General features: G+C 37.8%; 1 protein-coding gene across 10 annotated transcripts in view; it reads left to right on the top strand.

Annotated features, from left to right (window-relative positions):
* Window positions 1–25,205, top strand: part of PCCA (propionyl-CoA carboxylase subunit alpha) — a 535,620-nt gene that overhangs the window by 443,964 nt on the left and 66,451 nt on the right. For all 10 annotated transcript variants that reach the window (XM_064275261.1, XM_064275259.1, XM_064275262.1 and 7 more), the window contains one exon: window positions 14,832–14,885. In XM_064275261.1, the coding sequence (XP_064131331.1) occupies window positions 14,832–14,885 (54 nt within the window). The remainder of the gene's footprint in view (window positions 1–14,831; window positions 14,886–25,205) is intronic.

Here is a 25,205-nt window from a genome sequence, read left to right as displayed (position 1 = left end):
TGATAACTTTAAAGGACAGAGCCAGTGATGTATCTCTTAGTAAAAGGAGGTCATATATTTTGAAATGAAATAATTTATAATAAAGAACCAGGCTTTATCCTCTAGTAATTGAACCAACTTTTCCTCAAATACCATCATTCAAAGAAACCAAATTAATGGTATTTCATAGTTTCTTTTTTATGTTGTGTGGTTACCACCATTGCAGCAGTGTTTCTCTACATTGCACGTGCAGAGTGTGTCAATAGTGACGTTAATAGACACAGGTGCTTATGGTATGATCTGAGAGCCTAATAATCATTTCTCATGGTCTTTTATTTATTTATTTATTTTTTTGGTGGAAAGATGTATTCTGATTTCTAAATTACCAATTTAAAAAGTTTTGAAATAAAACAGCATTGTCCAATAGAAATATAATATGAACCATATTATAATATGATTATAATCTTACAGTATGAACCATATTTTATACACACACACACATATACATACAGGGAGCCATGGTGGCATAGTGGTTAAGAGCTTGGCTGTTAACCAAAAGGTTGACAGTTCAAATCCACCAGCCGCTCCTTGGAAACCCTATGGGGCAACTCTACTCTGTCCTGTGGGGTTGCTATGAGTTGAAATTGACTCAGTGGCAAAGGGTTTATATATATATATATATATATACACACACACACACAATATATGTGTAAAGTAAAAAGAAACAAGTGAAATTAATTTACTTAATATATTTTATTTGGAAACCCACGTGGTACAGTGGTTAAGAGTCTGGCTGCTAACCAAAAGGGCGGCAGTTCAGACCTACCAGCTGCTCCCTGGCTACCCTATGGGGCAGTTCTACTCTGTTCTGTAGGGTTGCTGTGAGTGGAAATTGACTCGATGATAATGGGTTTATTTTTTTGTTTTATATTTTATTTAACAGTATATCTGAGATGTTATCATTTGAACATGAAAACAATATAAAAAATTAATGAATGACATACAAGAAATGACACACACATTCTACAGGTGCATGACAACTGAACACTAATATCTTAAGCAATGGAAAAATTAAAATGAAATTGTGTTTAACAGAAAAATATTTTGCACTGCTTCAGTTTTTTTTTTAATTTGAAGTTCAATTAATTAAAATTGAATAAGATTGAAAATTCCATTTCTTAATTACACTGGCCACATTTCAAGTTCTCAGTAGCCACATGTGGCTAGTGGCTGCTGAGTTGGGCAACGCAGAAATCAAGCCTTTTGTAAATCATAGTATATTTATAGAAGGAAAAGCGTATATTGGTGTTTAAACTGTTTCCCATGATTCAACCAAAGTTTTGGTATTTATAATTTAAAATTTAGAACAGATTAATTGAATTCATTTTTAAACAGGTTAAATTTATCTTCTAGCTGAGAGGCTTTTTCATTAGAAGTTTATCAAAACTTGGAGCGATGTTTTTTTTTAAGTAGAATGATTTTCTGCCTGTGGTGTATCATTAAGATGTTGAAACAAAACAGAAGACGTGGTGGCTCTGTGGGCGTTCAGACCACTCTTGGCTTTGTTCATGCCCTCCAGCGCCTGTGTAGTGTGGGACGTGGTGGATGAGCAGGAGCTGTTTTTGTTATTGCTATTTTTTTTATGACTGTACTCCTGTGAAGTAATCTTTTTTTTACCCTGAAAGAGATTCTTCAGTTTTACTTTGAACAACTCATAACAGTTCTCCAGTTCTTAGAATGTACTTTGTCTGCTGAGATTTAATGCATCGTTTCTGGTTAGCATTTTACATACTAGATTTTCATTTTACACAGTCACGTTGTTTGAACATTTGCAAGCAGAGGAGACTGACTGCCATTGGTCTGTTGCTTTGTGTGGCATGATTTCTTCTATCCACCTGCTCACAGCAGGTCATCTGCAGACCCGAAGAGTAGCCAGATACTTTGGGAAATCTCTGAAGATCCTGCTAAGGTCTAACAATTTCTGCATCTGTGCGATGTGAAGCTACTCATGGTGTACCTTTGAAGGACTTTTGATTTCTCATGTTCTTGTTCAAATATTTGTGACAGAAGGTAAATGTATTATAAATAACAGTGTAAAGCTGATGGCAGCTGTACTGTGTTCTGTATTGAATAGGTCATTGATATGAAACTAAGCGGAACTAATTTTCTATGTTAAAGCAGACAAATTTGGAATAGTGTCCCAGGAATCTCATGTTTTTTAGGATAGAATACCAGATTAAATGGATTACTTGTGAATTGATTGCAGTGTTAAATAGATTATGTAATATCCTAACTTGACAGGCTCGGTAGGCCTATATAAAACAGAATATTATATAGGCACATGAATACGATGGAAAGAAATTTTCTTGTGTTTGCAGGTTGCATAATTATGTGTGGTATATTTACAAATGCTTATCTACGTAACAACTCCCCCACCGTCTGAGAACAGACTTTAGTTTTGATCCTAATAAACATGCGTAGGTGCTAAAATAAATGTTTTAATTTAAAATCTACCTTTAATCCAAAGAAATGGCTTACACTTGTTTATACTTTACCAGTACCAAAAGAGTAGATTCAGAAGTAATCGTCCTATGCTTTTTAGTTCTAAAATAAATGCTCCCCATGTTTTCGAAATGTTTCTCCCCACCCCCACCCTTAGAAGTAATTAGTTGTTATTTTGTTCTGTATGCATGTGGTTATTCTAGAACAACCAAATGTAATGTGAAACCATCTATTTACAAAGCATAAGATATATAAATATGTAAGTTAGAATAAGTAGAAGTTGGTATTTTTTTCTAAAGAAGTAGAAATGGAAAGAGTAATTATTACCCATCTCCCCTTCCCGTTGCTGCACACGTCAGTTACGGGTGCACATCTCAGAAACAAGCCCACCGATCGAACAGAAAGAACTCCCTTCACTATGCTTCAAAAACTTCAGTCACAAGTTAGCAGCTGGGATTTATTTACAACTCTAATTCAGAATATTAATTTTGCCTGCTTTCATAATGCAGTCCTAGAAGCTTAGCAGTTTTCTTGGTCTTTATCCGCGTATGTTGTATGACTTGAAGTTGCTTTTTTAAATGTTATATAATGGGAAAATGTTTTTCTGTGCTCCCTCTTCCCCCACCCCACCCCATCACACACATACACACACACACACACACACACACACACACTTTTTCTCCTCTGCTATCTGTTAACTAGACAATTATATTTTAGTGGCTGCCAGAGGAAGAGAATTTTGAATAGTATCAACACTGATTGTAGTAAACATGGAAAAGAGTACCAGCAGCTGCACTGGAGACTGATAAGCCAAATCCCATAGTAATGGCCTTTAAAACATGTTATCAACTTGGAAATCAATGAGGGAAAAGGAAAACTATTACTCTTTCTTTCTCTTAGTGTTCAGTGAGATTACTTTTAAAGATGAAATTGCCTCTGATTTTATTATTCTAGGAAGATATTTTTGGAACATTTGATTTTTTTTTTAAATGTTTTTGCTTTCTTCTTAGTAACCTAATCTTGTCTGAATTATATGTAACTAATTTTATATGAATTTAATTCTAATAAATGTTAACAAAGTCTTCTAACACATTCTTTAAGGAAAAAAAAGGAGGGTATTTTTTAAATGTTGGAGCAGACTGTCAAAATAAGAAAAGAAGGAACCTTTTTTTAATCAAGCTATGAAGTGCCATTTTAAAAAGGCAAAGAGGTAAAATATTTGAAGAAAATATTTCAATAGGGGTAGAATAGTTTTAGGAAAATAAAATTTAATCTTTCCTTTTGCTGTTAGCTTATCAAGTGGTCAGTCCGTATTTGTTTTGGCGTTCCTCAGACTCATTGTAGGCAGAGGGGACTTTGTTCTCTGTGGATTCCAAAACCTAATTGTCTTAAACCTAGACTGTGGGAAAAGTGTATATTTCTGCTTCCTGTGTAGAAGTAAATTCCAGTTTTGAATTAAATTTTATTTCCCTGCTTCCCGTTAATGTTAATTCTTGTGCTGAAATGTATCAGGTTTGGACACATTTTTCTTCCTTTTTTTTTAAGCAAGCACACAAATTGAAGTAGTGTGGTGAAAAAACACAGGCTATAGTCATTATTTATGTAATTGATACTTGCTTTAAATTGAATTTATAGTCAAGGACAACGTGTATTGGTGTTTATATCTATGGTTTATATATTTTTTAATGTGAAAATCTAAGTTTTGAAATCTATTTCCATTTTATATGTTGCAAAATTACTTGTATTTGCCTGGAAATGAGTCTGACCCTTGTAGGGTAAGGAAAAGGAACTATTATTTTTTTGAGTGTCTCGTAAGTAGAAGGTATTTTATACTTACTGAATGCCAACAGCGACCTAGGCAATGCTGTAGACTCTGGAGATAGAGCAGTGAAGAAGGCATACATTCTAATCGGGGATGAAGGTAACCAAACATGGAAACACAGAAACAGATAAGATAATTTGAGTACTAAGAAGGTCCATGAAGAATATAAAATAGAATAAGTGATAGAAGGGGATAGCTTTAGCTAGGGTGGTCAGGGAAGTCCTCTCAGAATAGCTAACACTAAGTCGAGACCTGTGATGAGAAACGGGAGAAGGGGGCAGCCATGCAAACATCTGGGGGAAGAGAGTCTCAAGCAGAAGGAGTGGCAAGTACAGAAGCACTGAGACAGGCTCACATTTGGCACGTGTGGAGAGTAGAAGGAAGGCCAATGTCTTGAGGAGAGTTAAGGAGACTGGCAAAAGATAGGCAGGGACCAGACCACAGGGGATCCTTGTTAGCCGAAATGTTTGTGTTTTATTTACATCACATTGTGAAGCTTTTGGAGGGTTTTAAATAGAAGAATGTGTGATGTGATTTAAAATCACTGCTGTGAGGAGAATGGACCACTGTTAAAATGGCGTGGGGGTGCCGTCTGACCTCTAACTTCACAAGGAGGGCAGAGAATCATTTTCAGCCTCCACAGCCTGAAGTTGATTCCTGTGAGGTGGGGGTCAGACATGCCTCTACTCAGTAGCCGTTTCATCAGTTCTGACATCAGCTGTCCCTCCCAGGGCATTCTCTGCTTCTCTGCTGGGTTCCATAATTTGTTGCAGCGGTCACAGACCATACTCACAGTTATGGAGTTTATTAGGGAAGGTTATAATTCAGGCTCAGGAATGCTAAGGATACAGTTCTTCCATCAGGACAGTTTCATCTCAGCCACGCAGCAGGCAGATCTCTCTCTGGCCCTCGGCCCCTCAGCCTGGCCTCTGCCCTGCTCAGGCAAGTGTTGCAGAGCCCTTTTAGCTCTGCCAATAAGTACCCGGAGGCACCGTGCTCAGCCAGTAAGCCTCGCAGCTTTCTCACTCTGTGGGCTGGGAAATCCCACCATGCCGTCTCCTAATCCCTGCCCTCTTGCTCCACTGTCTCCCATGTTACCGCTCCTCTCTCTGTCTCCTGGATCTAGGAGGTTCACAGCACGGGGATTCTGGGTCCAAAGGACACACTCCACTCCTGGCTCTTCCTTCTTGGTGGTATTGAGATCCTCTCTTCCTGCCTCTGGGATGGCTCATTTTGAGCCTAATGGGATGGCAAAACTGACCAGTCCTCTTGTTAGGGTTCCACACAATTTATTTACATGGTCCCACTGCCCCACAAGGATGCCATGAACCTTTTTTACATTATTAGCAAGCTACCCAATCTCCTCTGTGAGTCACAAGCACCTCGTTGGTATAGTCCTCATCCAGTCACTTGGTGGAAGTTACAAAGTCTGTGGCTAGAAGAGCCATGTTAAATAATTTACTGCACCGCAGTCACAGATGGTGGAGACAGGAAAATCATTTATGTGACCAATGTAGTAATCCAGGTAAGAGGTGCTGAATGCTTAGACCAGGAGCAGGCCAAATCCACCAGCTGCCTGTGTTTGTACAGCCAGGAAGCTTAGAGTGGTTAATACATTTTTAAGTGGTTGAAAAAAAATCAAAAGAGTAACATTTCATGACACATGAAAAGTATATGAGATTCAAATTTCAGTGCTCATAAATGCAAGCTTATTGGAACACAGTCACATTCATTTGTTATTGTCTGTCTATGACTGCTGATCAGAAATAGAGGCTAACTATCTTGACTTGCTCCACATGGCAGTTCAGTGGCTTAGCGGTGTAAAGTTTTATTGTAATATTTTTAGCTTAGGCAAATCTGAGATTGAACTTTTTCTGAACACAAAGAACTGCCTTCAACCACTATTAGAGAACGCTGAATGACTTTGGCAATTAGCTTAAGCCGCAGGTTGGTTAATATTTCTTAATGAATTCTACCTACAGTTGCAAGGCAAAACAGCACTTACATGCAAAACTTATGCTATGCTAAAGTCAATTGGACAACTTACACTGTTTGAATCACAAGTAATGTCAAGCTGCTTTTACACTTCCTGTACTGTCAAGTTACACCAAGATCATCTCCGTTCCCACACAGATTTCAGCGGCTGTGTTTTCTAAGCTCGAACTACGGCTGTAGCAGCATTTTTTGGAACTCAATGCAAGCGCAAAGGAATTTTCCATATTTTCAAATCCATTTAGCTGTACATTGAGGAGTGTCTGCTTATCCTTCAACTGGAAGTGATTAAACTGCAATTTAATGCCATACTGAAAGGCAAATATCAAGGGAAGAATCTAACAGAATTCTATCAGTGCCTTCCAAGTGATGAATATGCTCAAGTAAAATTATATGCTTGTGGACTGATGTCAGTATTTGGCAGTACCTAGAGCTCGGCTGTTAACCAAAAGGTCGGCAGTCTGAATTCACCAGCTGTTCCTTGGAAACCCTGTGGGGCAGTTCTGCTGTGTCCTCTAGGGTCTCTATGAGTCGGAATTGACTCGATGGCAACAAGATTGGTTTATCTGTGTGAAAAGACATTTTCAAAGCTGAAAAATGTGAAATTCCATTAAAGATCAGCATCGACAGATAAACATTTGCAGTTGATTTTGGATGATAGGGAGCTAGTTTTGAACCCCAATTAAAATGTTATCCCTAAAAAAGAAATTCCATTCTCTTCATTAGTAAACCATTTATTATATTTTGAATTTTGTCAATAAGAAAGTTGTGGAAACCTCTTTTCTCTCTTGTTCTATAAGGAGCTGTGTAATATCCTCATTTTTGCCTCTGGGTCTGCAAAACCTAAAATGTTTGCTATGTGGCCCTTTACAGAAGAAGTTTACTGTCCTGGCTTAGACTAAGATGGTGAGAAGTGAGTTACTTGGATGAAGGGATAACAGAAAAGATTGACTGATTGCATAGCAGATGGAGAGAAGTTAAGGAATTAAGGGTTAACAACCACAGGTGAATGATGGTGTTACTTACCTACTGAGATGGGAAGACCAGGGGAGGAGCAAGCTTTGGGAGACAAATCAAAAATTCTGTTTTAGATTTGGTTAAGTTTGGTATGTGCATTAAACATCCAAGCGTTGATGTCCACTTTATTCGTTTTGAGCTCAAAGGACAAGCTGGAATTGAGAACATAAAGTTGATAGATAGTGTAGAACGGCCCCATAGAGTTTCCAAGAAGCAGCTGGTGGATTCAAACTGCCAACCTTTTGGTTAGCAGCTGAACACTTTAGCCACTGTGCCACCAGGGCTCCTGATAGCCTAGACCATGTATATTTTCTTTAAAAGCATGGGTCTGGATAAGATCACACCGAGGAAGAATGTAGATGGAAAAGAGAAGAGGGCTGAGGACCGGATCCTGGGGCAATCCAGCAGCTAGAAATTGGAATAAAGAGGAAGAGAAACCAGCAAAGAAGACTAAGCCAAGGGCCCCAGAGATGTAGGAGAAAAACCAGGGGAGCGAGATATGCATGAAGCCAATAAAGTATTTGAAGAAGGAAACCATCAGCTGTTTGTAATGTAGTGTTGAATAAGATGAGGATAAAATTGACAAATACATTTAACAAAATGCCAGTTATAGGTGACCTTGACAAGAACGGTTACAGGGAGTCAGGGGAAGAAGCCAGATGGAAATATATTCAAAGGAGATGGAGAGCGAAATGAAAGCCATGAGATAGGCAACTTTTCAAGGAGTCTTAAAAAAGTGAAATGGGGTAATAGCTTGAGGGAAATGTCTGTGAAGGGTTTTTAATCTAGTTTATTTCTTGAAGAAACTGAATCATTTGTCATATGGAGTATACCATTGTCAAGATGTAGCTGATTACAACCCTCCAGTGCAGTTTGTTTGTTTTTTCAGAGGGGGAAGGGGGAATCTGCTTTTTATTTTATTTTTCCTTCCAACTTTTAATTATGAAAAATTTCAAACACACAGACAAGTTTAAATAATAGTACAGTAAACACCTGTTACAATCTCTGCCTATATTCAACAATTCCTGGCATTTCGCCATTTTTTTAAAACAGAGGTATTTTTGTGTTTTTTTCACTGCTTTCTCTCTAGGACCAGAAGAGCACCTGGCACATAGTAGGTGCTCAGTCAGTATTTGTTGAATGTGTGAATGAATGACTGTGCTTTCAGGACCTCATCACCCCTCCAGGAGTCCAGGTCCTTAGGTTAAGGTCTCCTGCTAGAGGTAGCCCTGAGGAATTGCATTTTTTTTTTTTTTTAATTGTGCTTTAGGTGAAAGTTTACAGCTCAAGTTAATTTCTCATACAAAAATTTATATACATATTGTTATGTGACCCTAGTTGCAATCCGTATAATGTGACAGCACACTCCCGCATCCCACCTCAGGTTTCCTGTGTCCATTCAACTGGCTTCTATCCTTTTCTACCTTCTCATCCCACCTCTGGACAGGAGCTACCCATTTAGTCTCCTGTGTCTACTTGGACTAAGAAGCACACTCTTCATGAGTTATTATTTTATGTTTTACAGTCCAGTCTAATCTTTGTCTGAAGCGTTGGCTTCGGGAATGGTTTTGGTTCTGGGTTAACAGAGAGTTCCAGTGCCGTGTCTTTTGGGGTTCCTCTAGTCTCAGTCAAACCATTAAGTCTGGTCTTTTTACTAGAATTTGAGCTCTGCACCCCCTTTTCTCCAGCTCCATCAGGGACTCTCAGCTGTTTTCCTTGTCAGGGCAGTCATTGGTGGTAGCTGGCCATGATCTAGTTCTTCTGGTCTCAGGCTGATGGAGTCTGTGGTTTACATGGCCCTTTTTTCTCTTGGGCTAATATTTTCTTCATGTCTTTGGTATTCTTCGTTCACCTTTGCTCCAGGTGGGTTGGAATCAATTGATGGCCGCTTGCTAGCATTTAGCACCCCAGACACCACTCACCAAAGTGGGATGCAGAACATTTTCTTAATAAACTTTGTCATGCCAACTGACCTAGATGTCCCTGAAACCATGATCCCCAGACCCCCGCCCCTGCTACTCTGTTCCTCGAAGTATTTGTTCATATTCAGGAAACTTCTTAGCTTTTGGTTTAGTCCAGTTGCACTGACTTCCCTTGTATCGTGTGCTATCCTTCCCTTCATCTAAGATAATTCTTGTCTTCTATCTAGTTAGTGAATTTTCCTCTCCTTCCCTTTCTACCCTTGTAACCGTCAAAGAATGTTTTCTTCTGTGTTTAAGCCTTTTCTTGAGTTCTTGTAATAGTGGTTTCATGCAATATTTGTCCTTTTGTGACCGACTAATTACACTCAGCATAGTGCCTTCCAGATTTTCATCCATGTTGTGGGATGTTTCATGGATTCATCATTGTTCTGTATTTATCCTTGCGTAGTATTCCATTTAGTATTCCATTGTGTGTATGTACCATAATTTGTTTATCCATTCATCTGTTAATGGGCACCCAGGTTGTTTCCATCTTTTTGCTATTGTGAACAGTGCTGCAGTGAACATTAAAAAAAAAAAAAAAGTATGCATATATCTATTCGTGTGACAGCTCTTATTTCTCTAGGATGTATTCCAAGGAGTGGATTGCTGAGTCTTATGGTACTTCTATTTCTAGCTTTTTAAGGAAGCGCCAAATCGATTTCCAAAGTGGTTGTACCCCACAGTGTAGTTTAACATATTCTCTATCCTCTGTATTTCCTGGAAATTACTAGTTGAATCTAGAGGTATAATCAGATTCAGGTGCCATTAATTTTGGCAAGACTACATAGTAAGTGGTGTGCTTTGCTTCCGTAAGAGGTACATAATGTCTGGTTGTCTCTCTTGAGCCACTGATGCTCAGGCCTAGGTCAATAAATTAAGGTTTACAAAATGATGGTATTTTATTCTTGCCATTCTTTCTTCATTTATTGCCTGCACAATTCTTTAAAGAGAAACTTCAACTACTTTGTGATTACCCAGGAGTACCGTTTGCATAGGAAAAACAAGATAAATTTTCTTTGTAAAAGATAAATTATACCATAATTTGTTTATCCATTCATCTGTTGATGGGCACCTAGGTTGTGTCCATCTTTTATAAAATTTATAAATAAATCCTTTCCTTTTATCAGTCCTCAAAATAGTTATTTCCCTATCATTCCCCAAAAGCGACTGAACTGATGTGTGATTTTTGTTTTTCTTTTTTGATATCTGTTATGAATTCATGTATTTAAGCTTACCTGATGTGCTTTAGTCCATTGCAGTTGTCATCCTGGTTGATACTCACGTTGTTCTATCTTTGGCCAGAAAGAGTCTCCTCAAGCTGGCTTCTGAGTCCTTCTGGCATGACCCTAGTCTCTGACAGCTCCCTCGCTTTCTCATATGGCAAGGTGTATGAGGCTCATATCTGCCTGATCTAGAACTGTCCATCTTTCCAAGAAGCGTTGGCTTTTTGTTTTGTTTTAGTGGGAAATGGTATTTGTAGACAACAATCAGTTCTAGGGATGTTCATTGCTAATAGGCTTTTCAGTGAATGCTGGGGGGGTATATATAGATATTATATATTCATACATATATTAAATATATATATATACACACACAGACATATGTTTCTCTATATTTGATAAAATCCTTCGTGGGTCCATACTGATACTTTCAATTCAAATTCAGAAGTACAGGAACGTTAATCCATTCTATCTTACATCTTTATCTCTGCTTTCCCTACTCCAAGAACACACAGGGGATAATAAAGTATTATGTAATTACTCATTCATTTGCTTTATTCTTCTTTAGATACATACAAATATCAGAGTAAGAATACTAAAACTACTACAGATAATTTGGCCTTTCTGCTTGGAATGACCAAAGAATTGTTTTTAATGTTTCTTTAAGTCCAATAATTTTACTAGACTACATCTCAGTGTGGGTCATTCAGAGCCAGTTTTTCCACATAATCTCTCCTCCGACCCATTCCTGTGTATCCTCAGCCTTACTCCAGGCCGTCAGCCTTTCTAAAACATAGACATGGCATACATACCTCAGTTCTTAACTATAAGAGCTTTGTGAAGTATAATCTCTCTCTGTGCAAGATATGATCTGTCTCTGTAAATGCTTTCCAGTTTCCGTTCTTGCCGCTTCCCTTCTTCAACCAACCCTTCCTCTAGCCCTCCAAACTATTACTCACCATTCCTTACACTCACCATGTTTTTTTCTTAATCTGAAATTTACATAAACTGCCCCATTAGTCCAAGAGTTTCTTTTTCACTTCCTTTGTGGCAAATTCCTGCTCATTTTTTAATACTTAGCTCTAATGTCTATCTACAAGTCTTCCTTAATCTTCCTGTGCATTTAGTTAATCTGGCCTCTGTTATCCCATGATACTTTGTACGGAACTCTAATACTGCTTATTATATTGAATTACAATTATTTATTTTAGAATTTTACTCTTTTCATTTAGTCTCTTATGGAGTGAATCTTACTTTAGCTAGCAACGATCAATACATAGGATATGGATCAATGATAGTATAGATGACCAAAGTGGAAATGTCAGACTCAGAATCTAGGATTCAAGACTCAATTCTTAATAAAATAGGTTTTTTCACTTCGTTTTCTAGAATCTTCTTAGGAAACTAAGGGAAAAAATCTGTTTTACTCAATTTTGAATTCTTTTTTTTTTTTTGCCTTTATTAAGTAATGCATGACCATGCAGAAAAATAGGAATAACAACTGACTGAAAAGTAAAGGAGAAAAAAAAAGAAGAAAGGTCAACTAATGTCATCCATCCAGAAATAACAGATAATTTTATGTGCATTATTTATTCTAGTTTTCTATAATATATAGAATTGTTTTTATAAGAAACTTATTTTGAACGTATTGTTTTGTACTTTCTTTTCACACTTAGAAATTTATTTTTCATGTCTCTAAAATTTTTTAATGGCTGCATAGATATCTCATAATTCCTTAACCAGCCCTTTTTTTGATCATTTAGATTATTGATAATTTTTTAGTTTTTAGAGGTAAACTACAGTGTGTTAGCATTTTTATAGCCACATTTTTCTACCTACCCATAATTTTTTTCTTAGGACAAATTGTTAGATGTGGAATTAATGGTTCAAAGTGCTGACATGCCAATATTGAATTTTCTACTCCATACCACACTTCCTTCAGTATGCTAGACAGGTTACAATTGTGTCAAATCACTTGACAATATTTGCAGGTAGGGGTAAGCAGTTTGGTATCATTGTGCGTTAAACTCATTTCTTGTTATTGATTTAACCTCCCTCAGTCAAGGAACCAGGGGCTCAGTCTGAACTCCAGAGGGTCACTCTGGATCTATTGCATTAGTGATCGTAAAGTACAGAGTTGGCAAACTCTCCTTCCATAAAAAGAATAAAATTCGCATGCATCTGCAGTAGTTCATGGTTTGCAATTGATGGAAGTCCACTAATAATCCCTCAGGATTACATATGAAATGTTAAAGAAAAATTCATAACTACTTACCTGCTGTGTGTGGAACCTTTGAAGCTGCTGGGCCCTCATGGGATAGGAAGAATTTTGATGAACAAGTTAGGATTATATAGAGCAATTTTACAGGTGCGAATGATCTGGGGGAAAAAAAAATCTATGATTTACTTCCAGTGTACTATTTTTACTAGTAGTGTTTACTTTTGACTAAAATTCAAAATAAGGTAACTATGTAACTATAGCTCCGCAGTAGAAAGGCGTGGCGATCCGCTCCTGTGAAGATTACAGCCGTGGGAATCTCATGGGGCACTTCTGCTCTGTTACACGGGGTCATTCAGTCAAAATCGACTCAATAGCACCTAACAACAACAACATATCTATACTATGTATGTTGTATTCACTTTATAAGAATTTTATTGAGATGTAATTCACATACCATACAATTCACCAATTTAAAGTGTCCAGTTCAATGATTTTTAATCTATTTACAAAGCTATGCAACCAATTTTGGAACATTTTTATTACCCCAAAAAGAAATCCCGTAGCATTCACCCATTTCTCCCCAATCCTTGTCTTCCAGGCAGCTGCCACTAAGCTACCTTCTGTCTCTGTGTATTTGGCTATTCTGGACATTTCATATAAATGGAATCATACAATACATGGTCCTTTATATGACTGGCTTCTTTCAGTCAACATAATGTTTTCAAGGTTCATCTAGGTTGTAGCATGTATCAGTACCTCATTTCTTTTTATTACTGAATAATATCCCGTTATATGATATACCACATTTTATTAATCTACTCATCAGTTCATACACATTTGCATTTTTTGCTATTATGAGTAATACTGCTGTGAACATTTATGTACAAGTTTTTGTGAGCGTGCTAATTCATTTTTTTATTGTTATAAAAATATATAAAATACAACATTTGCCAATTGGACATTTTCCAGGTACATAGTTTAGCGATATCAATTACATGAATTATGTTATGCAACCACCACCCATAATTGTTTCCAAATTTCCCATTACCATAAACAGACAAACGCTGTTTCCTAAACAGTGCATCCCCCCCACTCCTGGTAACCACCAATAAACTTGGTCTCTATCCATTTGCCTATTGCTATTTCATGTAAGTGAGATCATGCAATACTTGCCCTTTTTATCATGCAATATCTGCCCTTTTGTGATTGACTTATTTCACTGAGAATAAGGTTTTCAGGGTTCATCAATGTTGTAGCATGGATCAGGACTTACTATGGCTGAGTAGTATTCCGTTTGTCTGTACCACATTGCGTTTATCCATTCATCTGTTGATGGACACTTAGGTAGTTTCCACCTTTTGGCTATTGTGAATAGTGTTGCAGTGAACATTGGTGTACATGTGTCTATTCGCATTGCCGCTTCCAGGCCTCTTGGGTATATATACCTGGGAGTGTAATTGCTGGGTCATATGGTAGTTCCATATTTAACTTTTTGAGCAGCCGCCAAACTGTATTCCACAGGAGCTCCACCGTTTTGTATTCCCACCAGCAGCGGATAAGGGTTCCAATTTCTCTGCATCTTCACCAACATTTGTTATCTTCCAGCTTTTTTTAACTTAGCCACGTAAGGGGAGTGAAGTTATATTCCATTATGGTTTCGATTTGCATTTCTGTAATGGCTGATGACGTTGAGCATTTTTCATGTGCTTGTTGTGCGTTTGAATATGGCCTTTGGTGAAATATCTATTCAAGTCCTTTGCCCATTTTTAGAATGGGTTGTTTGTCTTTTTGTTGTTATAGAAGTTTTATATTTATTTTGGCTATTAGACCATTGTTGGATATGTGGTTCCCAAAGATTTTCTTACGATCTGTAGGTTGTCACTTCACTTTTTAGGTAATCTTTTGATGAATAGAAGTATTTAATTCTTATGAGGTCCCATTTAACTATTGGCTTTTGCTGCTTGTGCTTTTGCTATAGTATCTTATTTGTCGTTAAAAACTAGGCTGTGTAGCCACATCCCTGTGTTTTCTTCTGAGAGTTTCATGGTTTTAGTTTTCACATTTAGGTCTGTGATCCATTTTGGTTAATTCATTTTTATACCTTTTTTTTCTAGTGTCTTTCTCGAGAAGCAAGTGGAAACATGGACATTCAGTTTCTTGGCACAGTGGTAAGTGTGAAAGCATCATTACCTTGTGTATTCTGTTAATTTGCAGAGGGAAAAATGTATTCAAGTAGTTTAAGTCCATGTGTATGAACCCGACTTTGTCATAGCATCATTCTGCTGTTAATGGCCGTGTGTTTGTGGATTCTTCAATGTGTGAGAAAAGTTTTCATGATGTAATTATTTTAGTCGCTTCTTGTTAGAGAGAAAATAGTTTTAAAATCATTTGCAATTTATTCAACACTTTCAGTACTTTCTTATTGAAGACTGTCTATTGCTGTTCTTGTAGTAAAAATAAGAATATGTTATGTAAACATGCCTTTGGAACTAATGACCTTGATTTGGTTTGCTCAGTTTTCTTTCTAGCTTTCTTTATTAACCAAACCCAGTGCCGTCGAGTCCATTCTGACTCTTAGTGACCGTGTAGGACAAAATAGAACTGCCCCATAGAGTTTCCAAGAAGCGCCTGGCGGATTCGAACTGCCAACCCTTTGGTTAGCAGCCGTAGCACTTAACCACTGTGCCACCAGGGTTTCCCTTTCTTTATTAGGCCCTTTCAAATCCACATTTCTAATGAAACTGATGAAATCTTGATATTTTGTTTTTTTCTTAAGATTCTATTAGTTATTTTCTCTATCGCTATATTTATGATAATCATTTTAATGAACCTATATTTAATATTCTGTGGGATAAATATGACATTTTGCTTATCCATGAATCCAGATTGTTAGGTGTTGAGGTGACCTCTAGTTTTTTTGTCATTACAAATGATGTTCTAATGAACAACTTCATGTGTTTTGCTCTTCTGATGTTTTGAATTATTTTCCTAAGATAAACTTCCCAAACAGAGTCAAACCCTGTGAATCATTTTACGGTTCCGTATACATGTTGCCAAGTATTTCGTCCCTCTTTAGAACACTACAGATGAGGTACTGGAATATCAGTTTGACTCTACGCTCCCTGGTATTAATTATAATTTTTAAAGTTACTTAACTGTATCTGGCAAAAAGAGGTTTTATTTTATTGTTGTGTGCCATCGAGTAGATTCCAGCTCATAGCAACCTTATATGACGGAGTAGAGTTACCCCATAGGGTTTCCTAGACTGTAATCTTTATGGGAACAGATCCCCAGTTTTTTTCTCCTTGCTGACTTTTTGCGTAGCAGCCCAGTGCTTAACCATTGCACTACCAGGGCACCTCCTTTATTTTACTAGTTAATATCATTTTGAAAATTATTTAGCTGATAAAACAAAGGGTACCGTATAATTTTAATTTGCATTTCTCTGTTTCTTGCTATTGTATTTGCATATTTTTCCATGTCTATAATCTGTGAAATGTTCGTGTCCATTGGACACCTTGTTCAGGATTAAATTCACATTGGCTATTTCTGATAGCTCTGTGAGTTCAATGAGAATATCAGAGGGGAGCCCTCTGGCTTGGACCAAAAGAGGGGTAATTTTGCCACTATTGAGGTAGAAAGGATATTAATAATGTACATTTACTTGGTGCTTTATAGTGTATACATTAGAGGCAGTCCCTGGGTTACGAATGAGATTCATTCCTGAGTGTGTCTTTAAGAATTTGTAGGTAAGTCAGAACAGGTGCATATGGTTCTTATTTAGCTTTACTTTACTTTAGAGCAAGAAGAGGCTTCGAAGCCTTTTCAATGATTTAAAAGCTTCAAATGCAGCAAGTGAAAGTGACTATGATGAAGAATCTGTTGTGGGTTGGGGTTGGCTCCTTGTTTCAAAGTGAGGGCAAATTTACATGACATTAAGGACAAGTATGCACTGTCCGTAACTTGGACGTTTGTAACCCAGGGACTGCCTGTACAAAGGTGTATGTATAGTTTATGTATATAAACTATATGCGTAGTAATATGTGCATAGGTACTTCCTCAGTATAACCTAAATGTAAAGTGTTGGACTTAACACTTGTAGTGATTCTTGCTTTTTCTGGTTAATAAAGTAATACATGCTTACTGTAAAAATTTCAAACATTATTGAAATGTATGTGAGGTAGTATGTCCTATTCTCTAAAAGTACTTGTTACTAATAGTAGATATATTCTTCCGGAAATAGGATCATACACCTTTTTACTCAACAGTAAATCTTAGACATCTTTCTGTGTCAGTACATAAAGATCTATCTTATTCTTTTTATTAGCTGCGTAGAACCAAAAAACCAAACTCACTGCCCTCGAGTCGATTCCGACTCATAGCAACCCTATAGGTCAGAGTAGAACTGCCCCATACGGTTTCCCAGGAATGGCTGATGGATTTGAACCGCTGACCTCTTGGTTAGCAGCCAATCTCTTAACCACTGTGCCACCAGGGTTCTGTATTAGCTCCATGGAATTACATTATCTGGTGTATGGAATTGTTTATTGCCCCTCAGTGCTTGATTCTTCTATTGATTTTCTTTGTCTTGCCGCAAAGGCCCTTATGCCGTCCCTGTTACATGAACTCTCTACTTGAGTTCTAATAGATTTCTCAAACTTTGTACATCTAAAACTGAACTCTTGATGTCCACATGCCCCCCACCAAAAATAATAATAATACAACAAAGAAATACAGTTCCTTCTACAATTTTTCCCATCTTAGAAAGTGGCAAGTCCTATCTCTGAAAACAGAAACTGTTTGAGCAGAAACCTTGGTTTTATCCTTTTTTCCTCTCCTGCTCTCACAGTCCACTTCCGGTTTGCCAATAACTTCTCTGATCACACCGACTACCCCCACTCTGGACCCAGCCTCTGTCATCTCTTGGGTGAATGTTGTAGTTCCCAAAGTCTCCCCACTTCTGCCCCTCCTTCTTTGTAGCCTATCATTAATAAAGCAGTTAATGTGATCCTTTTAAAATATAAATCAAGTCATGTCACTCTAGTACTCAAAAGCTCCCCTGTTTAAGCCGAAGCTCCTACCACTCTTGGCCGTGCTGGCCTTGCTCTTCTTCACACATGCTGAGCACACGCCTCAGTGGTGCATAACTTGCCTTCCCGCTCTGCCAGGAATATCTTGCCCTGGATATTTGCATAGAAGGTCCCCTCACTTTCTTCAAGCCGTTACTCAACCGTCACTTTCTGAGGAAGGGCTTCTCTAGTCACGCTGTTTAAAATTCTGACCACCTTTTCCAACATTGCATTTTCCCTTTCCCTGCTTTATTCTTTTTCTTTAGCTGTTATCACTATTTTGCATACTGTGTATTTTACTTTTCTGAATTGCTTGTGGTCTGTCTCTCCCACAAATGTAATAAGCTGTATGAGGATAGGGCTTTTTGTTTTGTTGACCACTCTATACCCAAGGCTTAGAACAATTCTTAGCATATAGTAGGCATTCAGTAAATATTTGCCAAATGAATGAATGAAGTTGTCAAGCGTGGGATATAAATGTTAGACTTGAAAAAAATAAGAAAGCAAATACAGAAACAACAAATGGAGAGAAAGAAAAGTATGGGTGGCTCATTGGGATCTTACAGATTAACTAATCCATCTTCCTCTGTTAAGGAAAGTATGGACCAGAAAACCAAATTTGACTTACCTGAGGATTCGCATCTAGTTGGAACGTAGAGCAAGGAATGCACTCGGATTTCTCAGCTCTCAGCCCATGACTCAACCATCAGCAACGCCGTGGAGTTGATTCCAACTCATAGTGACCCCACAGAACAGGGTAGAATGCCCTATGAGGTTTCTAAGGCTACCGTCTTTATAGAAGCAGACTGCCACATCTTTCTCCCACAGAGTGGCTGGCGGGTTCGAACCACTGATCTCTTTTGGTTAGCAGCCAAGCGCTTTACCACTGCGCCGCCAGGGCTCCTTTTCAACCATCAGGAAATGCCTTTTAATTTGATTCCCTTTCATCCACTTCAGGCACCAGAAACATACCTGAAATGATAATCCAGAACAAAGGACAAGCAGTGCCTTGCTCCCAAGAAGCACAGAAATGTGACAGACTCATGGGAAACTGTCTCCTTATAGTGATGTGTGTCACTTCTGGTTAGAGGTAGCTAAAAGCAGGCGTGAACTCTCTGGGCCTGTGCTGTGTCTGGCATGGAAGCTGTGTGTTAACCTTGGGTGGCTGTTGGAGCTGAGCACCACCCCCAACCTTCAGGGGGCTGATATTTCAGTGATCATATATTTCTGAAGCATAACCTAGTTTATCCTAATACCCAGCCTTGGAAGAATGCCCTTAAATTCCACACACCCCTCCACTAAACATGCATTTATACAGACTTCAGTCATAAGGTCTCCTTTCTGTTATGCTGTTTAAGCTTTATTTAAAAATTATTAGATAGTGCTTTTGTATAATGAAAGGTAAAATCTTCCAAATTAGTTGAATGAGTGTTCAGAGATGAAATTTGTGCCTCTGTGACGTGGATGAAGACATTTGACTTGGGTGTACGTATGTATTCAGGGCATCCACAGTTTATCCTTCAGTATCTATTTCATTTCATTACTCTTCCCAAAATGGAGTATATGGGACTCTATATAGGCATGAGAGCCCTGGTGGTGCAGTGGTTAAGAGCTCAGCTGCTAACCAACAGGTCGGCAGTTCGAATCCACCAGCTGCTCCTTGGAAACCCTATGGGGCAGTTCTAATCTGCCCTGGAGGGTTGCTATGAGTCGGAATCAACTCAATGGCAACAAGTTTGGTTTTTGGTTTGGTATATAGGCATGAAAGTATATTTGATACTTACAAAAGCTAAAAAATAACTCAGGCAACTTACCTATAAATGTATTTTATAAACAGTTGAAGACAGAAGAGTATTACTTCTGAGCTGTATGCCTCACTAATACCTCACTTGAGCCTTGCCATTTATTTTTCTAAGTATTTTTATGCCTATTATCACCACTCATATGTTACCTCATACTGAAGTACTGATGATGTGTATGGCTAATTTTCAGAAGAGAAAATTGAGCATAGAGGGGTTAAATGACTATTCTATGCCAGTCAACTAGTAAACGGTAGAACTGGGATTCAAAACCCAAGTCTGACTACAAAGTCGCGCTGTTAAGCATTGTAATACTTTAAGAACAAATTACTGCATAATCCAGGAACCTCTTTGCAGTAACTGCCAAGTATACTTAGTTATTCCAGAATTTTCCCAGAACATCTGTGCCTATTTAAAATTGGAAGTTTCAGGGCTTTGTTTGTATTTTTGGTTTGCCTGCTTGCTTTTGGTAAAGCCATGAGTCTGTGTGCATCAGAAAGTATAAACTCACAAAAAAAGCAGAAGAGTTACAGCGTTTTACTTAACCAGAATTCTTAATTTGAACTGTGCTTCCCATTGGGGCAAATGTTTTGTTACTGCTTTAAGAATGCAGAAGTTGTCGTTCTGTTTTAAATTTTTGTATTGTATCCATTATATATATTTAATTTTTAAAGCACCATAATATCGAGGCAGATATATCTCAGTAAGACAAAGTTTTTTCTTGTAAACAATGCATATTGCCAGAAAGGGAAAAGAAGCCTCGACCACGTTGGAGCAGCTTCTTCATAGCTGTGGTGTTGGCATTTGCCCAAGGACTCTTGCAGAACTATCAAATTATATGTCTTTGAAGCCTAGCCAGAGATCTTAATGAAACCAAATCGTGCTGAAGTCCTTAAAGCCAATTTAAATCTCAAATTGTAGATTTTTTAAATTAAGTTTTTAGTGATAATAAATATACTTTATTTTTTATTAGCCTTGAAAGGCTGAGTGATAATATCAGTAGAATAAACATGTTTTACAAAGATTTATCATTATGAGTGCTATTAATATGACCCTTGATACACTAGCACAATTAGATTTCAAAGTAAGCATTTAAGAAGTAACAGCGATTAATGACAACCATTGAAAACAATTTTGAACTCCATCAGTTTAACTCAGGAGGGTAAACTTAATATGATAATTCATCTAGTTGAATTGTATCAGCTTAGCAGGAAAGTATGTAAATATGTGACCCTTACCTAGCTTCTAAATGGATGCTGTGGTGATAGATTTATCAGTTCCATTAAAGAACTTTGGGGAACTTTGGAATTTCGGCAATTGTTCCCTTGGAGGCTGAAAACTGAACCTGATCTCCTACTGGGCCCATTCTGGTCTGCATATTTCTATAATTTGCCTTTGCTACTAATATGACAGCGAGACACAAATAACTGTTTGTAATAATATCAGATGGAGTTGTGGAGGACAGCATTTTAATGCAGTGAAAGACCTCCCCGTGGGGTTGTTATTGCCACTATAGAACAGCAGCTACACAGTTGCAACTGTTGTCTCTTAATTGATTCGTTTAATTAGCAAGAGCTGGAGCTGGGGCTGTATCTTGTCATTTGATACTAAAAAATCAGAGGACCCAAAATTTGCATCATTCATCTTTGTGAAAATATAAACATCATCAAAAAGTTCTCTTACTTCTGAAAATTCACTTATATGTATTAAATTTTAATAGTGTAAGCCCCCATTCATTTGGAATCCAAAGAATTGGAAAATGCAAAAAGAAAAACACACTAGGTTTGTTCCCATTGCTTTTCTTCATCAGCAGTCTTTTGAGAAGTAAATGCTGTCATACATGTTTTTGGTTATCTATTGTCTTCCAAAAATAAATATCTGGAGAACTTCTTCATTTAGTCTTCTATACCTTATAAACCCATAAGCAGTCCCTATACTTACATTTCTGACTTATATTAATCTCTTGGTTTTCATCATCCGTTACCTGTATTTGCCTTTTTCTCCCTTCTCTATCCCATTTCTTTCTCTATATCAGTGGTGGTTTAGGAATTTCTGACACACTGGTCCGTGTTGCTTTCCACCTGTCCCATCTGGCTTTTGCAGCCACCCTAAGCTCTACTAGCTTAGGCTTTCCACCTGTGGTCACCTTTGGGACTTGCCCCACTAGCCCAAACCGTATGGTTCCAGTTTCCTTGGATTTGACTATTTTACGCTTGAAATGCCAGAGAGAATTCTGTGTGGAACTATCTGTGATGTAAAGGGAATTTCTAGTCTAGAGATCAGGGAAAAGATTAAGGGCTAGCGTATAAATTGGGGATTCAGTAAGATACAGAGGTAATAGCTGAAGCTCTGTGAATAGATGAGATTGCCTAGGGGGCCAGTGAGGAAGGGAGAGATAAGGCCACAAATGGAAATGCTCTCATCTAAGGACTGGGCTTCTTAGCCTGTCTAATAGAATTGTTTTAGAAGTACTGGCATTACCTGTTGTCCAAATAATTTATATTGTATGTGGTGTTGGAAGCCAAATTAGTTTAACCTCAACCATGCTTTATTGTATCCTAGAGTGGCACTAATTGTATCAAAGTGTCTCAAAAATCCTGCTACCATCTGCCAAAGAGCCTCAAAATAAAATTAATTTTAATGACTAGCTTAATGCCTTTCATTTGTATGATGCTTTAGGGTTTAGACCACTTCTACCTGTATTATCTCATTCAATTTTATTATATTTCTAAGATAATTAAACCATATGGTGCTGTATAGCACCTGAGAGTTGTAAAAATGAGACACACAACACTCTTTAGAATGTTGTTAATTTAAAGTATTTGGAATTACTGAGTGTTATATTCACAAGAAATTTCCATAGACCATTATCAGCATGTCAGGAAGTACTGGGGCATGTGGAGGGTTGGAGGAGGAATACTAAGTAGTAACAAGGGTACTAAGTTTTAAGTAATACTTCCTGAGTTTGAATCTCAGATCTCTTACTTACTAGCTTTGTAAAATTGAACCATAAACTCTCTTGTTTTCATTTCTCATCATCAGAATAGATAAATCTACTCTCATGGATGTAACAAAGGGTCAAATGAGAAAATGTTTGTAAAATGCCTGAAATTAGTAGACACCTGGCACATAGTAGCTCAATGATTATTACAGTCCTCCAAATTATTTCATACACTCCCCTTTGCTTCATTTTGCCTCTCATTTTTTTCCCCTCCTTTTTCTTACTCTTGACTGAGTCCACAATTTTGTGCTTAGTCAACAGCAAAATTCAGGAGGAAAGCATTTTTCTCTTTCATTTGAAAAGCCAAATTTTTGTTCACCTTATGGTCATGACCTCCATAAAGTACATATTTAATATGTATATGAGTATGAAGTACATATTTATAATTAAATATAAAGTACATATTTAAACTTCTACTAGAGGCAGTAAGACTCTTAAGAACCTCTGTTCCTTCAGTGAATAACGAATTTCACCAAGAGCAAACCTTGGACATGGCTGCTTCAGGTCTGTTCGTGCTGAAGGGTGAAATACTTCTAATCTAGTACATTTTATGATTGTGCTTAGGGGGCTTTCTTTGAGGGGACGTCATTTTAGGTAAGCCATCTAATGCCTCTGAGATAGGATGACACATTCTTGATCTTTTGTACTGTGAACTGATTGTTGCTCTTTAACTTACAGTGAGAATGATGTGGAAATGGCAGCTTTTTTCTCATAGAAGCAGTCAGTGGTTCTCAAACTTTATCGTGGCTGAGAATCACCTGGAAAGCTTCCTAAAAATAGGAATTCCTAGGCTCCATTCCCAGAGAGTCCCTGGGTCTAAGGTGATGCCTAGGAATCTGCTTTTAATAGAAATCAAAACAAAACAGAAACCCCAGGATGAGGATTTGGAACATATTTGGCCTAATTCTATGTGTACGTAGAATTAGTATCTAGTAGGACATTGATACCAAAAAGCATATTGTATGACCGATGTTACGAGTTAAGCCTAGGAGCAATGTTTTAGGTGTTTCTTATTAAAATGAGAGGATAGGATAAACATTTGATTGTTTTAGGTTCGTGAACCGGGTCTCCCATGGACAGCCATTCATGAAATTTAGGGCAAATTCTTGTTTGTATCACTGCATTGCTTATTTGGGTTCCATTTACAGTTTGAGTAGGTGTACTGTTATTGTTTACCAAAGACGCTCACATACTGAGTTAAAAATGACACACTGCACAGTTAAACAATTCATATCAGAAGGTGCTGCTCTTCATTTAGTCCTCAGTTTTATAAAAGTCTTATAATCTTCCTGACAAAAGCCCAAAACCAAACCCATTGTCGCCGAGTCGATTGTGATTCATAGGTACCCTATGGGACAGAGTAGAACTGCCCCATAGGGTTTCCAGGGAGCAGCTGGTGGGTTCAAACTGCTGACCTTTTGGTCAGCAGCTGAATGCTTAACCACTGACTTTTATATTCAGAGAGAGAAATGTCCGACCTTCCTGATGGGGCATATCAAATAAAGTACTTTACAAGCATCACTTCACTGTGGCAGAAACAGAAGAGGTACTTTTCTGGTCTTTTACATTTAGCATTTACTTGCATAGTTATTTAAAATTTTGCAGCATTTCGCCCTTATGCATGGGAAGTGTATGGCAGGGTGTCTGGCAAGGCACAGGAGAAATGAGATAGTAGTCACTGTCTCAGATACCTAGCTTTCCCAAGCTGGATGTTTTGTATGGTGTAAATCCTCAAGATTGTGGGGGAACGGCTTCAGTAATTACTAAGGTATCAGTGTTAATTGCCTAGGGTAATTACCAAGATCAGGGGATAGTGAAGCTGTGAAGTACCCCTTGATTGAAATAAAATCCTTGCCTAGTTTAAAGGTTAGATAAATAATTAGTGGATAAGTCACAATTACCCTTAAAGTTCACCATGTCCAAGAGGTTGCACCACCCACCTTCTGTCTCAGCTACTCATTAAACCAACCTTTGAAACAAGGGTAGACCAGGTGGCTGTCACCTCTTGGATGCCTGTAACATGCCAGATACTTTACATTTGTTATCTCATTTAATTCTTACAACAGCCATTTGGGATAATTAGTAGAAGCCCCATTTTACAGATGAGATAGTACCTCCATTGTAAGTTTATAGAAAGTAAGTGATTTGCTTAGAGTGGCACATAGTAAGGGAAGCCATAGGATTTAAAGCTGGACTTAACCTAACCACAAACCTTGCTTCCTTCACACTAGCTTCTGGGTGGTATGGATTTAGACTTTCCTGTGTCCTTTTTCACTTCCTTCTTCTGGCTTCCTGGAGGAAAGCAGCTTGGAAGGGACTGAACCATCTCTTTTGTGTTTGAACTTGGAGACCAGCCACTCAACAGGGAGCGAGTGTTTAAGATCCACCTGGGCTTCGTGACCTCACATTTCCTCTGCTTCCACATGTGAATGACTTTTATATTCAGAGAGAGAAATGTCCATTTTTGCAAAAGTAATCATAAACGTATCCAGTTTTTCTAGGTATTAAAAATGGATTGAAATTACAATTTAATAGATTTATTTGATTTAAAGCCTTTCCTCCCAATTAGAATATAAGAAAACCGTATCTGATATTAAGTATTTCACCTCTCTCCCCCCT

This window comes from Loxodonta africana, chromosome 23 (genome assembly GCF_030014295.1).
Source record: "Loxodonta africana isolate mLoxAfr1 chromosome 23, mLoxAfr1.hap2, whole genome shotgun sequence".
Lineage (NCBI taxonomy): Eukaryota > Metazoa > Chordata > Mammalia > Proboscidea > Elephantidae > Loxodonta > Loxodonta africana.
The sequence above is the reverse complement of the archived record's forward strand: the minus strand, read 5'-3'. Positions and strand labels throughout refer to the sequence as shown.